The following is a 16,762-nucleotide window of genomic DNA, read 5'->3' on the forward strand; positions in this document are numbered from 1 at the left end:
AGGTTGCCCAAATGGAAAGGATTCCTCCTTGGGTAAGATACTGAGTTGCCCCTCGGCTCAGTCTTCTACCAGGCTTCCAGAGTGTAATTCAGAAATCATTGCATGAACCGGAAAGTTACTGAATCCTTTACTTCTTTTCTGAGCCAGCACTGGCCAACAGCGGCACTCGGAGTCTCAAATGGAAAACTGCAAGAGCATCTCCCGGATGAAACCGCTCCAGCGGCTGGCTCAGCAGCGACATTTCTCTCAGGAGGAGTGTGGACTTTCCCAGTTATTATATGCGTGTGTTCCTTGCCTTTGTCTATAAAGACAATACTTATAGAGATAAGCAGATGTGTCATGTTTTAGAAAATACGCTCAAATGCCACTGAAGTCAAACTAATTACTGGCTAAATTATGAGAAGTTTATGAACAAAGACTGTGATGCATGCATGAAGTGTACAGTTAGAAGGTTTCCTTCAGAGCAGTTTCTGTGAGAAAAGCCTGAAATTGCCAAATAGTGCCTACCTCCAAAGAAGCAATTTCTGTATTGGCATCTCTTGTGTCACCTGCCCAAACACTTTTTCAACGTGGGGCAAGTTTGCGTGTGTGCTTGAGGGGGGACTTGCATGCTTCTGTTTGACATTCTAGAAGTCACATGACTTAACTTTCTTGGATTCAGCACAAGGCTCCTGTGAGACCCACACTTCCCCTCCTTACAGAGCTCGAGGGCAGGCAACATAAGAATGAGCAAGCCACAGAAAATCATACACAGTGTTTCTAGAAAAAGATTCCGTCTTGGATTTGTGAACCTAATTTAGCTGGAAGAGCTGTTTGGGGAGCGGGGAAGAGGAGTACACGACACAGGTCCTTTAGATAGTTACTTTCTATACCAGATTTTCTTCCTGGAGTTTACCATATATAACGGTGATGATCCCTATCACACCTTAAACTCTCCATGAACCAATTTCGGTATTCACTATGCCGTTACTCACAATGGTCTGAATCCAGCTGTGTATTTGCACAGCAGATGAGGTTGTTTGTTCATAGTACAGTCAGAAAATCTGCAGTCACACCTTCTCTGTTCAGCTTGGAGAAGGGAGTAAATATTGCTTCCCTTTCCCAACTGGCGTGACAGCAGATTTTCTGACAGTTTTACTGGGGAGGAAGAATACCGTGTGTAGCACCCACCTGTCCGCACGATTCCTTGCAAAGCAATCCATTGAAATCAGTGGGCTGAGGCTGGAGTAACTCTGTTTAGGATTGCACTGTTAATCCACCAGTTTAGGGATCTGTGCACAGAAGCCTGCTCCACTAGGGTCCTTCACTGAAACTTCTCTTCCTTGTGCTTGTGGTAACAGAAAATTCTTGGCAATAAGTGTGAAGGAATGCTTGGCTCCCTTGATCCCCATAAAGTATGAGGCAGGAACGCCCCTGCAATTCACACTCCCAGAATTGCACAATTGAGAATGTCTCCACGTAGCGAAGAAGGAAGGGATTTAAAAATTTGAGATGGGTCGTTTCCGCACAGCTTACCTCAACCCGGAACGCTACGCGACATGCCAAAAAAACCGCGGAAGATCGCGTTTTCTCGCGTGAGTTTTGCACGATGTTGCGCAACATCGTGCAAAACCCATGTGAGAAAACGTGATCTTCCGTGGTTTTTTTTGGCATGTTGCGCAGCATTCTGGGTTGAGGTAAACCGTGTGGAAACGGCCAAAGTTTACAGTAGATGTAGAGAGGGAAGGATTTTCATGGTCTATGATTGTCATGGTGATGTTGGAGGCACCCATATGTTCCCTTTCAACCTCTCTGCTCCGCATCAAACTGATTGTAGGATTTCCTTAATTTGCAAGTGAAATGGCTAGAACATGTGATTTTCCCCATTGCTTCCTGAATCTTGATTTTGCACGTTGGAAGAAGGCTAGCACTGTTCCCTTTGGAGAGTCTTCAGGCAGTGAAGCAACATGAGTTCATTGCTAATTTGGGAATGTGGTCATTCATGACAGTAACAATGATCACAACTTTTGAAGTGTTGTATAGATATCTGCCATCTTGAGCTTGGACCAGAATTTCATACTGTGCAAATTTCTCATAGCCCAGGGCTTCCCACAAGAATTATTTCTCCTGCGGTTGAATCCAGATGAAATATTTAGGAAGCTGTCACTGCTATATTCTCGTTCTGTGTTGATTCCTTCATCCAGGTCAGTGGCTTTTACTATAATCATTGGGAAACTGGTGGACACATTTTCAGTTACGCTTACTGTATAAACAGGCTGGCTAAAAACTGGCGCATTGTGATTTGCGTAAAGAACCACCACGTGGATGTTTGCTGTGCCAGACCAGACTGGGTCTCCTCCATCATATGCTGTTAGGACCAAATGGTGAGCAGCAGCTTCGTCATGATCAAGAGGCCTTTCCAGCACCATTTCAACATGCCCGGCACTGTCAGCTGCCATTTTTATAACCAGAGGAAAATTAATATGGCTATTACCAGGGCTTTTTTTCAGCAGGAACGCAGAGGAACGGAGTTCCGGAACCTCTTGAAAATGGACACACGGCTGGTGGCCCTGCCCCCTGATCTCCAGACAGAGGGGAGTTGAGATTGCCCTCCGTGCCGCTGAGCAGTGCGGAGGGCAATCTCAACTCCCCTCTGTCTGGAGATCAGGGGGCGGGGCCACCAGCCATGTGACCATCTTCTCCGAGGGTGACCCACTGAGTTCCACCACCTCTCTTCTCAGAAAAAAAGCCCTGGCTATTACTACTATAGTCCTGGACAGAATTCATTCCCAAATCAGGACGTTGTGCTTTGTGTGTGGTGAACCAGGATTGTTGTTTTGTTCCCACTGATCTCTCTCTCCTGTTTCTCTGATGAGAGCTTGGGATTGTCATCATTATTTATTTATGTTATTTATAGTCTATCTTTCTTAAGGTAGACTCAAGGTTGATTACACAGTGAAGTTTGATACAATCAACAGCTAAGTCATTCAAACAATACAATAGGATACAGATTGCAGAAATTAGACAAACAGACAGACGATTATTAATATTATAGATAAACATATATACAAATATGGGAGGGAAGGTGGCATGGCAGAATCTGATCTCATCAGATTTTGGAAGCTAAGCAAGGTCAGTACTAGGACGGGATATCGCCGAGGCAGACTTTGCAGAGGAAGGCAACACACACACACACAATTTCAAATTCTATAGTATACATTTTCATTGATTCCCCATCTATAATTTCAATGTTCCAGATGCATTTCTCCACCTGCCCAAATATCTCTTCTCCGTCTATGCTTTTTGTGGTGTGTAAATTAAAATTCAAACAAAACACTGAGTTCAACTTGGACACAAAGCGTGCTCCTCTTTCTGAGAGGCTGCTGTTATTCAGTCCCATCTCTTTTGCAGTGCTTCCCACAACAGATACTTTCGGTGTTTCCCCATAAATTGAATACTAAAAGTGTCTGGAAATATCCTTCCAATCAGTAACTGTGACAAAGCAAAGAGCCACTCATTACCTGTCACTGTTGTGATGGGAAGATGACTCTGAGTCTCTCCTGGAGTCCAGAGACTACACAGTGATGAGGACTGAACTGAAATGCTGAGCAAAAAGTGCACCTTCATAGAGGTCAGACTGAGTCATCTGATCTCAGCTCTAAGTCACTGCTTCAAGAGCAGAACAGCCAGGGAGGAAAGATCTCTCTGCATTTCTCTGCAGTTTGGTGTAGCGGTTAAGAGCGGCAGGACTGTAATCTGGAGAGCCAGGTTTGATTCCCCACTCCTCCACTTGAAGCCAGCTGGGTGACCTTGGGTCAGTCACAGCTCTTCCAGAGCTCTCTCAGCCCCACCCACCTCACAGGGTGTTTTGTTGTGGGGATAATAATGACATACTTTGTAAACTGCTCTGAGTGGCTGTTAAGTCATCCTGAAGAGCGGTATATACATTCAATGTTGTTGTTTTATTGATTGGCAAACAGTGGCACTTGGAGTCTCAGTCAATATGTTACATTTTATATCTGTAATTCCATTTGATATTTCTCTATCCATTACTCTATCACACCATATCTAGAATAATATGGAATAATATTTACATAAGTGAAACTTTGCATCTATACAGTCAGTATATAGTCACAATGGGACTTGAAAATTATAATTAGAAATCGAGAGAGTACAGATGTTATTTGACAAATCTATTCATGTATCACTTAAAACAGAGTATAGAAATATTACTATTATTGATGGTTGTTGTGGGTTTTCCGGGCTGTATTGCCGTGGTCTTACAGCCCGGAAAACCCACAACAACCATCATTCTCCGGCCGTGAAAGCCTTCGACAATACATTACTATTATTACTATCACTCCAAAATTGGATGTATATCTCTTGCTGTTCATATAGTATTCTTCTTCACTATATTAGAATGACAGACTTATACCATCTGATAAACATGCTGTGTGAACATGCTGTGTGAAAGACAGCCCAAATGCCCACAATCATGGAAGTAGTTCCAAAATGGCATTCATTGATGGTGTCTGTATTTGCATATTGGTATGGTTCTCGATATCAACAGGGGCGTATATATTGCCAAGCACAGAACTGGGGCTGCACACAAGTAGAAGAATGTAACTATGTGAAATTGCCTGTATTCTACAGGAATATAAAGAAACACGGATCGAGTACAGCTGTTTAACCATGCAATCCTAAGCTGTTACACCCTTTGACTTCAATCCATTGATTTCAATGGACTTAGAAAATTGTAACTCTGCTTAGGATTTTGAGTTACCCACCCTAGCCGGCACCCCGGCAGGAGAATGCAGCAGTCAGGAACAAGCAATTCAGCATTGTGTCAATGTGTGATTTCACTTCCAGTGCGAAACCGAAAATGCCACCATTGCATCAAGGTGATGCTCTAGGATTCACCTCAAACTCATTGGTTAAACCAATTTCATGTTGGACGTGATGTCATGCACTGGCGCAGCACCAAATTGCCCCCCATATTTCCCCCGATGCTCTGTTGAACAGTGATGGAGACTGACGGGTCTAGGGCAGGAGGTCTTCTGTTACAGTTACAGGGGGAACCCTGAGAGCCCTACTGGGATTGCACTCTAAATAGTATTGTCTACAGTATGTCAAGTATAGCCAGGAGCTTTTAGAACCACAAATGAAGAAAAACAAGTCTTTGAACTGGCTAGGGAAAGGCTCAAAGTTCTGTTGTAAAAGCAGGTACAGGTTGGATGTTGTTTTTTAAGGCATGAGCAGAGTCCTTCCTTGTTAGTGGCTGAGCATCCGGGTCAGCTTGGGTCCTGGCACTTCCAGTTTAGTATATCAGGCACCTTGGATTATTTTATAAATAACAGTCATTTATAATACTGATAAGTAGGAATGATGCCATTTCCAAAAAACAAACCTTACCTTCTCACCAACAGTCATTTCAGAAAAAAATGGCACAGTTTTTATCCCCTTACCCAACAGTGAGATTGCTTCCCTTTCTTGTTCACAGGTATTTGCTGGGATGGCTATTTAACACGCTTGTATGTGAGGAGAAAATCCACAGCCTTCGATACGGAAGACCAGGCCATCTTGCTGAGGCATTTGGAGGCAGAAGTGGGTATTGAGAGATGCACTCTGGTCTGGTTTAAATTGTTTCTCATGGAACGGACTCATAGGTTCACTGTTGGAGACCAGCTATCTCCAGAGTGGGAATTATTTCGCAAGGTTCCACAGGGCACAGTCTTATCCCCCATGTTATACAGCCTCTCTGCAAAGCTTTTAGAACTCATTCGTAACTATGGGATTAGATGCCATTTAATAAGCAGATGCAGCTCTCTATCTCACTATTCAAATCACGGTGGGATGCAATCGAGTTCTTGGATCACTGCCTAACAGCTGTGGCCAAATGGCAGCAGGGCTTTTTTTCAGCAGGAACACAGTGGAATGGAGTTCCGGCACCTCTTGAAAATACTTGGCAATAGCGCGTGAAAACAATATTATTTCAAAGAATCCTGTGTGTTTCTCCCTCATTTCCCTCTTGAGAGTTCCCCCACCTCTTCCCAGAAAAAAAGTCCTGGCTGAAAGCAAACAAATTGAAACTGAACCCAGACAAGATGAAGGTGATGCTTGTTGGGAAAGCAGAGATGTTGAAGGACATTGTACTCCCCACTTTTAATGGACTTCATTTGACCCCTGCGGACTCATTTAAGAGTCATGGGGTTATACTGGATCCAACACTACTTCTAGAAAAGCAAGTTAAGGCAACTGCAAACCTCAGTCTAGCCTGGAAGATGGCTCCCTACCTCCACATGGCCAATCTGGCCACCCCTGGATACATGCCATGGTAACATTGAAATTTAACTGTGTGTCATGATGCAACATTCCCTCCATGGGTCAGTAATGACTCATTGCATTGTACATAGCTTTCCCCTCTAAGTTAACTCAGAAACTCCCATTGGTGCAGAACACGGCAGCTGACTTATTATTGGGAGCTAGGAGAAGCAAGAATATTACTTCCATTTTGCAGTCACTCCATTGGCTGCCTATCAGCTACTGGGCTCAGGGTATTGGCTATCACATACAAAGCTCTTCATGACCTTGGTCCAGCATATCTCCCTAAGTTCTACCATGGCAGCTTCACTCATCTGAACAGGGCCTTCTGCAGGTGCCATCTTGCACATGTGCAAAATCAACAGCTGCCTGTACACATGCATTCTCTGTGGTGGCCCCCACCTTCTGGAATGACCTACCTGAAGAGGTCAGGAAAGCCCCAACTCACCTGGCTTTCTGCAAATGATGCAAAATTGAATTATTCAAGAGGGCTTTTTACTCAGATAGGAGGCTGTACTGTAAAGAAGTGGCCTCAAAGAGATGCATAAGTAAAGGAATAGGGACTATAGACTTTACTACTATGTAATGTCTATTGCTGTTAAGTATGATCCTATTGGACAGTTCATATGTTATTTGTCAGTCTTAGAATTGCTTATTCTGTTTCAGCATTATTCAACTTTGCATTAGATTCCTGCTAATTTCAAAGCTTTGCACATTTACATTTATATACCCTGTTACACTGTTTATTGAAAGGTCTTTGAAATTGTATTGTCGAAGGCTTTCACGGCCGGAGAACGATGGTTGTTGTGGGTTTTCCAGGCTGTATTGCCGTGGTCTTGGCATTGTAGTTCCTGACGTTTCGCCAGCAGCTGTGGCTGGCATCTTCAGAGGTGTAGCACCAAAAAAACCCCACAACAACCGTCTTTGAAATTGACTGTACTGACTCATATTGTGAGTCTCAGTGAGAAAGGCAGGCCATAAATAATGTAAATAAATAAACAAAGCAAAATTTCTATTGCCTAGAAATGAGATTTCTGAAAACAGACTTGATTTTTTTTCCTGGACTCTGAGGATATACAGAGTTGATAGGAACATGGCAAGGTTCCTTTTTCATAGTTTGGGGGAAATATGACATGTGTCATGTTCCAAAGAATGTCAGTCAAGAGAAATGAGAATGAGATCAAAGTTAAAGCCAGCACCAAACAAACCGGAATTTTAGACTGGTGGTCCAAGTCACTTGATTGGTTGCTCATTTCTGGAAGTGCTTCTTGAAAGTTCTCGGCAAACACCAGGTTCAGCGTCACAGTGGCCGAGAGAGAGGGCGTCCCATTGTCCTTAATTAAGACGACCAGCTTGTGTTTCACAGCATCTTTCTCCAGAAGGACTCGTGATGTTCTGATCTCCCCTGTGTGAGGCCCAATGTTAAACAGTGCTGGTTCTGTGGCCTGGAGAAGGTGGAAGGAGAGCCAGGCATTGTGTCCAGAGTCAGCATCGACAGCCACCACTTTGGTCACCAGATAGCCTGACTCTGCTGCGTTAGGAACCATCTCAAACGAGGCTGAGCCATCAGCTCCTTTGGAAGGATACAGGATCCGGGGGCTGTTATCGTTCCAATCCAGAACAAACACCCACACTGTGACGTTGCTGCTGAGAGGGGCTGCTGAGACCCACCATCTTGGTCCTTCAGTTGAACCCAAAACTTTAAAGATCATAATTAGCCCAGAGCTCAGCTGCAGGAAAACAATATGTCCATTAAATTAACATGTTCAGCAAGAAGGGAGGGATCCTTTTGCTCCCAAGGAGGCTGAATGGTCGATGTACTGGAACAGATTCTTTGGGAGAGCTGAAATTGTTCTCCTTAGAAACTACAAACTCACTCCATGGCAATAGAAATGAAAAAAATTATTTAGAGGCCCTTCATAATCTGAGGCCATAAACAGTATCTTAGGAGGGAAGGTGTCATGGAATAGCCTGTTCTTGTTACATCTTGGAAGCTAAGCAAGGATGGGTGACCACCAAGGAAGACTCTGCAGAGGAAGACAATGGCAAACCCCCTCTGCTTCTCACCTGCCTTGCTGAGGTTGTCGTAAGTCAGTTGTGAGTTGACAGCATGTACAGACTGAGAAATTGTAGCTTGCTTTGCTTGGGCGTAAATCCAGCTCTGGTATCAGTCCGTGCCCCTTCAGTGTAGTGAATGAGGAAGCCTGTTCCTGTGGGGTGTTTCTTTGATGTCCATCCGGGGATTACCTTCACTTATCTTTTTGAGCATCCGCTTCAACCTGGCCTAACTTTTTTGGTGTTTTAATGGCTTTTGAGGGAATATTTTATTAATCCCCTTAACTTAACATGCAAGAGTCACATTTATCCTCTTTATTGCTACAGCACCTTGTCCATGATGTATCCCCTCCTCAGCCAATATAATCATGATTGGTCCTCAAACACATTTATATATTGCACAATTAAGTTTGGCTCCTTATTGAATTTAATTCCTTTGGTTGAACTGAGTATGTAAAGTCATCCAGTTCATGCAGTTTCATTCTGCAACCCCTTCTGCATTAACCATCTAACTTGGTGCACTCCAAAAGTTTCAGCAATGCGCTCTTAATCCACCCTTTCCCAAAGCCATTAAAGAAACAGTGGCACAAAAATGGCAAATGATCTCAGAAATTTCACAACACCTTGGAGATTTTTTTCTTGTAGTGAAACTTAGTACCATAACTGCACAACTATAAAAGCGATTTAATACCATTTTAACTATCAGAGTATCCACCCTGGAAACTGAAGGCTTCTGAAGGGTAGAGAGGTTTCTCACTGACAGGTTTGCCAACTCCAGGTTGGGAAATTCCTGGAGGGGGCAGGATTTGGGGAGCAGGGGGAGCAGGGAATAATGCTACAGAGTCCACCTTCCAAGGCAACTATTTTCTCCAGGGGGACTGATCTTTGTGGCCTGGGAGATCGCCTGCCACCACCTGGAGGTTGGCAACCCTACTCACTGATGTCTTCGGCAGCCTCCCAGAGGGTACTGAAGACATCAGTTCCCTACTATTCTTCCCTCTCCCTCCAGATGTACACAGGTGCCATTTTTAAAGCTTGAAATTCCTCTCATAGAATATGACTGTGGAAAACTCTGAGTCTGGGGTCTAAAAGAGGTGCCTCACCCCAAACCCATAATTACTGCTGTCTATTAGTCTTGCAAGCATGGGGATTGAGTCTTCCACCTCTCCCTCTTTCCCACAGTGGGTCTCACAAGGGCATCTCCTGGACATTGCCCAAGGAGTCGTGTGGCTTTCCTTTCCATGAGGGTAGAGACAGCCGGACATTTCAGAACCACCCTGAGGGACAGCACATGCTGGCTTGCCTACTTTAAAGCCTGCTTGTAGTTAACGTGTCTTTTCTCCTGTAAGCGGGCAGGACTCATCTAGTCAGTGCTTCCCCTGACCACAGACTTCCAGGAATGGCTGTTTTCCATTACAAAGTAGTTGGGGGAAAGAGAGCTAGAACTCCATGTCTCCTGCAATTAGCACTTTGCTTTTGATGCTAGAACCTGCAGTACAAAAGATCCAGCAGGAAAACCACTTTGTAGACTTAAGTACAAAACTCAGGATTTAGTACAAGGTCTGTCTGACTCTGGAACACCAATGCAGATGTAAGCAGGGCTTAATTTATGACAGAGCTTACTACGGCTCAGTCCAGACCGTAATACTGAAACATATGGAAGAAGAAAACAGGAACAGTGCTTCTGAGAAAATACAAAGTGTATGTTCCCCACCTCTGCATATGCAGAGATGCTTCATATATTACAGATTAGAAGAACAGATTCCACATCACAGGTATATTTCATAGCAGGATTACGGACTAGCACTCCTCCACCCCTGCCATTTTAAAAAAACCATATTAAGCATGTATGTTGAACTACACCAAGAATTTTGTCCCGGATAATACTAGAAAAAGAGACAAGAGACTGTAATACTGTAATGAACATATGCTACAAACATATGCTACACACCTTTGGGCACAAGCAGTATTCAGATACGATATAATGCAAAAACTCTTAGTGCAATCCCAAGAACAATTTCCTGGGAATGAGCCCAATAAATAGACATGAGGAGATGTTCTTCAGGCTACACAGCTCGTTGGACATTTTACACAGCACTGGAATATAAGTTTTCAAAGTAAAGGGAAATTTCACAGTCATAAAATGACTGATCAAGGCATTTCATATAAGGACAGTTTTTCTGTGTAAGCAACACAAAGCTGCCTCCACATGCACACATGCGCACACACACACACACGCTCTCATGCATGGACGTGCACATGGATGTGTGCATGCACGCACGCACACATACTTCCCTTGATTGCACCAAAAGAAAGGAAGTCAGCATAGGGTGTCTGTATTTGCCACATAGTTTTTTAGGGTGGTGGTGGGATGGAGGCACTGAGGACAGCCGCATTGCTTCTTTAACTTAAAGAGCAACTTCAAATATTTTATTTTTGCTAGTGTAAAAGACAAGTATACCTCATAAGAGCTGGTGATTGGTAGTTCTGAAGGTACCCATCTGAAGCCATGTGTGTCTGATGCTAACTGGCTCTTCAATGCCACAGTCCAATTTCTTTTATCACATACCACCATTCTTTGAAAATATTGAGCACTCCAAGAACTCTGCAAATATTTCATTCATTTCCTACGCACAAAGCTTTTACATGGAACCCAAATTCAGTAAGGTAATTAAATATAACATCAAAAAGGAGATGGTTTCAGTAAGGAGACAAAAGATGTCAATAAAATGTTATACTTTCGCTACAGTTGTAAATTACTGTCTAGGGCATGTTTAGTTTACTCATAACCCAGACCTCATAAACAATAAAAAATAATCTTACATTATTATAATCGGGGCTTTTTTTCAGCTGGAACCCACCCCGATCTCCAGACGAGCAGCGCGGAGGGCAATCTCAACTCCCCTCTGCCTGGAGATCAGGGGGCGGGGCCACAAGCCATGTGACTATTTTCTCCGAGGGCAACCCACTGAGTTCCACCACCTCTTTTCCCAGAAAAAAAGCCCTGATTATAATATTTGTAGAGCTGCTGTAGCACAGTGGTTAATGTGGATCAGCTGCGAATCAGCACTCTACTGGTTCAAATCCCGCTGCTGCCAAGAGCTCAGCAGGTGGCCTTGGATGAGCCCCTCCTCTCAGCCCCAGCTCCCCAGCTGCATTGCAGGGATAACAACAACACTAACTTGTTTACTCTGGGTGGGGCACTAATCTGTTTAGAAGAGCAGTATATAAGCACAGTTATTATTAGTATTAGATCGTATAAACAAGTTAATCTAAGTAAGGCTCCCCGCCTTCAGTGGGTCATCCCATTGTGACTGGCTTGGAAGGGTGGAATGGTATGAGTGCAAGTGGGATTAGGCTCCCTCCCACCAGTTCATCCCACCTGCATTCCAGTTGGGCATTGGCGTGTGTGGCCATGCGAGAAATGGGGGCGGGGGGTTCCCTGAAGTCCTCTGCTGCCTATAAAGGAGTCTGATCTTCACCCTCCATTGGAGTTGTCAGATGGCCACAATATTTATTATGTTTAAAATGATATTTTGCAATATTTATATCATTAAAGGTAAAGGTAGTTCCCTGTGCAAGCACCGAGTCATTACTGACCCATGGAGGGAACGTCGCATCACGACATTTTCTTGGCAGACTTTTGTTACAGGGTGGTTTGCCATTGCCTTCCCCAGTCATCTACACTTTACCCCCAGGAAACTGGGTACTCACTTTACCGACCTTGGAAGGATGCAACGCGGAGTCAACCTTGAGCCGGATACCTGAACCCGGCTTCCCCCAGGATGGAACTCAGGTAGCGAGCAGAGCTTGGGCTGCAGTACTGCCGCTTACCACTCTGCACCATGGGGCTCATATACATTTATATCATTACATTAGTATAATGTTATAGCTTATTTATAATGAGCAAGGATTTTATTAAGCACTGTTATTTCTAACAAAAATAGACCTTCCATGTCTCTATTATGTGATGCCACTGAAGAACCAGGTGGGAAGGAAGAGCGAAGGAAGGCAAATGAATTGAGCCACATACCAATACATGCCTGCATAAGCTAAAATCCTGAGTATAATTATTTTATTGTATTTAATGTAATTGTGGAAGAATATGTATTGGCATTGACTACAGACACTTGTTCTCAATAGATTCTAACTTTCTAAAAAGTTAGAATCAAGGTTTTAGTTATTCCAGAAGAGGCAGTCAGCAAAACCTGAATAAACTGAAGTATAGACACACTGGCTTCATCACAGATAAATCAATAACAGTTATGGTATGGTTACTGCTTACTGATGTGCATTGAAAGAAATCCTGTGAAGACAACTTACCTTTTCAGTATTCTCCACTTCCAAATGTAAATTGTTTTGTTCACTGCCTGTCAAAGGCACACCAAAGTTGTCACTACCAAGAACATTTCCTGCAATCTGAACATTGGGGGAGAGAAAAGTGACCTCATTCTTCCTGGATTCTGAGGACAGGCACAGCTGGTAGGAATACGGCAAAGTCCCATCTTCAAAGTTTGGAGGAAAGATGGCGCCAGCCTTGGAGTGGGGAACAGGAGCAAAGCACTGCAGGAATTTGGGGTTCCCTGATCGCCGAAGCTTCATCAGAACGGCCAGAATCACCGTCAAGAGGAACAGGAACGACATCAAAGCCAAGGCCAGCACCAGGTAGAACTGCAGGTCAGACTGGTAGTCAGGGCTGCTGGGTTGGCTTTTCATTTCTGGAAGGGCCTCCTGAAAGTTCTCGGCAAACACCAGGTTCAGCGTCACGGTGGCCGAGAGAGGCGGCTGCCCGTTATCCTTCACCAAAATGACCAGTTTCTGTTTTGCAGCATCTTTCTCCATGAACGCCCTCGCTGTCCTGATCTCACCAGTATGAGAGCCAACAGTGAAGAATGCCGGTTCGGTGGCTTGAATGATATGGTAGGAAAGCCAGGCGTTGTGTCCAGAATCAGCATCCACGGCCACCACCTTGGTCACCAGATATCCGGCCTCAGCCGAACGAGGCACCATCTCAAACAAGGCTGAGCCCTTGGCTTCTTGGGAAGGGGACAGGATCCGTGGGCTGTTATCGTTCCGATCCAGAATGAACACCCTCACGGTGACGTTGCTGCTGAGAGGGGGAGAACCACCATCTTGGGCCTTCACTTGCAGCTGAAACTCTCTGAACTGCTCATAGTCAAAGGACCTCTGGGCATAGAGAGCTCCAGTCTCAGAGTTAATGGAGATATAGGAAGAGATGGGGAGCTCCTCGATGTTGCTGTGGAGGATGGAATATGTGATTCGCGAGTTTTGGTCCATGTCTGGGTCCAAGGCTTTCATACTAAATATGGAAGTACCAGAAGGGTTATTTTCTGGCACGTAGATGCTGTAGGATGGCTTCTCAAAAGTGGGGGAATTGTCATTGACATCAGAGATCTGTACGGAGATGATTTTTTGTGTTGATAGAGGGGGATTCCCTTTATCAGTGGCTGTAATTGCAATGTCATACTTGGAAGTACTTTCTCTATCTAGCAGACTGTCTAATAGGAGCTTGTAATAATTATTAGATGTGGGAACAACTTTGAACAGCAAAGTGTTTTGCAAACTGCAAGCAACCTTTCCATTATCACCAGTATCTTTGTCATTTATGTTGATTAAAGCTATCAAGGTCCCGGGCAGAGAGTTTTCAGGGACAGGGCTGAATACAGAGGCTAAAGTCACTTCTGGGGCGTTGTCATTCTCATCAAGAACACTGATTTCAACATTGCAGTGTGTCACTAATCCCCCTCCATCTTTTGCTGCTACTGTCATAGTATATTCCTCCATTTCTTCAAAGTCTAATGACTCCATTAGAGTAATTGTTCCATTGGTTGGATCCAACCTGAATTTCTGATGAGCATTCACTGGCATGTTGCTGAAATGATATGTGATCTGAGCATTTGTACCTTCATCGTTGTCAGAAGCTACAACTTGGAGTACAAAAGACCCAACAGGCACGTTCTCCAGCAGACTAACCTTGTAGACCTCTTCAGTGAAGATGGGAGGGTTGTCATTGGCATCAGTGACATTAATCCATATCTGGGCAGTTCCAGTTTTTCTAGGTTCACCCCCATCTAGGGCTGTTAGTAACAAATGGAAAATCTCTTCTCTTTCCCGATCCAGTGGTTTCTTCAGCACCAGTTCTGCATATTTACTTCCATCTGGCCTCTCTCTAACTTCCAAAACAAAGTACTGATTTGGGCTGATTTGGTAATTCTGCAAAGAATTCATCCCAATGTCAGGATCTTCAGCTTTCCCAAGAAGAAACCTGGTGCCTGGCAGTGTTAATTCACTTGTCTCCAAATTTATGTTGTTATTGAGGAACTGTGGTGCATTATCATTAATATCGTGAATCGCCACAGTTACATGGAAAACATTAAGAGGGTTTTCTACCACTGCCTCAAAATTAATGATGCACAATGGATTCTTGCCACATATTTCTTCTCGATCTATCCTGTCATTTACACAGAGATTTCCGGTCTCTGGGCTGATACTGAAATACTTCATTTTAGCCACAGCTATAACATGCAAATTGTGCTTTGCTAGTTCTCTGGTATTCAATCCCAAATCCTTGGCGAGATTCCCCACAATTGAACCCTTCGGCATCTCTTCGGGGATTGAATAACGAATCTGCTCTGCAGACCAGCAGCACAAAGGCAATAATGAGAGAAGCAGTACTTGCCTTCCGAGTGCCGGGACATTCCCTTTGTGCTTTCTGTCCATCTGGGTCTTGGACAAATTAGCTGCCTTTTCCCTGAGATTCTTATAATCAGATCAGATTTTCATGAGGATGCAGGAAAACACAGTGAGGAAGTAAAAACTATTTCCCTTCTTGTTTTGTACGCATCGGAACAGTTTTCCTTTGCTTCATCAAGACTGCTCTCTGCTCTGCAGTTTCTGTGATCTGTTACCACAATGTAAGAAGCATCGCTGGTTGTGAGAGTTCCTCTCTCTGGCTTTCACATTGGCCAATAGCAGCACTTTGAGGCTCAAGAATGAATTGCAAGAAAAATCGTCTTCTCCAATATAAAACTGATACATTACTTCAGGGTATTTTCTCAAGAGCTGTTTCCCTTGCACTTGATCCCAGGAGGAGCAGTCGAGAAGACTCCCCCTGGTGTCTCTGGAGTTCAGACTCCATATCCTTGTAGATGCTTTCATTCCCTTTGGGTTTTAATATAACTGATGTAAAATTGGCTACTGAGAACTGTTACTTTGCATTTTAGTTTAGATGATGATAACCTTCCCCTCTATAGAGATTATTTTTTCTTTAATGGAAAGATGTAATTAATATATGATTTTCATCTCTAAAATATGCCATAGAATTATGGTTATAAACTAAAATTCAGCACTTTCCCAGCCTGTCACAGATCAGTTCCCTATGAATCCTTTCTGTATGACATGAAGTTACAGAATCAAAACTGAAAGCTACACGTTGAATTCCACTGGGGGTAACTGTGGGCTGCGTGGCCCGAGAGCCCCTTTCTCTCCAGCCTCTTTTCTTTGATCCATCTGTTTCTTCAGAAAAGCAGAACTGAATCTTCCTGGTAACAGCTCGACAAACATTAGCAGGTTTGAAGGAAAAGACAAGTCTTTGTTGTTATTGTTGCAAACCTTATGAAATTTGATTTAGCCAGTTATGCTTCCAATGTGAAAACATCCCAATGAATCTTTAATTTAACTTAATGTTGCTGGTGTGTGTGTGTGGGGCTTCATATAAAAATATTGTTTCATGGTTTTGATTCAGTCCTGACCCATCACAGTGAATGTTGCATTGATGGATCCTGTTTTGAAGAATTTGGTCCGAGGAGGTCCTTGTAGTGATTGAGGTTCTCATCATTCACTCTCATCATTAAGTGGTAATGGAGGATTTAAACTACCAATCTTAAACAACTGTCTCCAGATGTTGAAGGTCACAACTACTGTTCCTACCTCTCTAGGCAGAGGCAGCTAGAGCTGGGTCTCATCAGGACATCCGTAGCTCCTAACTCCAAAGCGCTGGACGCTCAGTATCCCATAAAACAAAACCAGAGATATAACTGCTCCCTTTAAAGTACCAGATCCTAGTGAGATGTGCTTGAGCAGTTCAACTCATGCTGTGATCACATGTTGCAGTCGCCAGAGCCAAATGCCAGGGAACTTGTCTTGCACCCCAAAAGCCCAAATCAGCATGACAAGGTAGAAGGGCATTCACATTCTCCTGGCAACTGCTGTTTACCGTCATGTGCTGTTGTGCATTGCTGCAATCTTTTTTAGCAAAAAATGCTTAAGTAAAGAAGTAAATAATGTAACGGAATTTTTTTTTCTTACTGGTTGGTGTCTGACAGCTTGAACATTAATGGCTGCCACAATGTTCTAATCTACAGCAGTTTGCACATTCTTGCACAGA

At 43.7% G+C, this 16,762-nt stretch overlaps 2 protein-coding genes across 7 annotated transcripts in view; both read right to left on the bottom strand.

Annotated features, from left to right (window-relative positions):
• Positions 1–16,762, bottom strand: part of LOC129333226 (protocadherin gamma-C3-like) — a 235,475-nt gene that overhangs the window by 82,721 nt on the left and 135,992 nt on the right. The gene's annotated exons all lie outside the window — the stretch shown is intronic.
• On the bottom strand, positions 7,320–15,096 carry LOC129333246 (protocadherin gamma-B5-like). Its single transcript, XM_054984770.1, is given in 3 exon segments — positions 7,320–7,958; positions 7,961–7,999; positions 12,679–15,096. Coding segments are annotated over 3 exon segments (3,096 nt in total).

This window comes from Eublepharis macularius, chromosome 7 (genome assembly GCF_028583425.1).
Source record: "Eublepharis macularius isolate TG4126 chromosome 7, MPM_Emac_v1.0, whole genome shotgun sequence".
Classification (NCBI taxonomy): domain Eukaryota; kingdom Metazoa; phylum Chordata; class Lepidosauria; order Squamata; family Eublepharidae; genus Eublepharis; species Eublepharis macularius.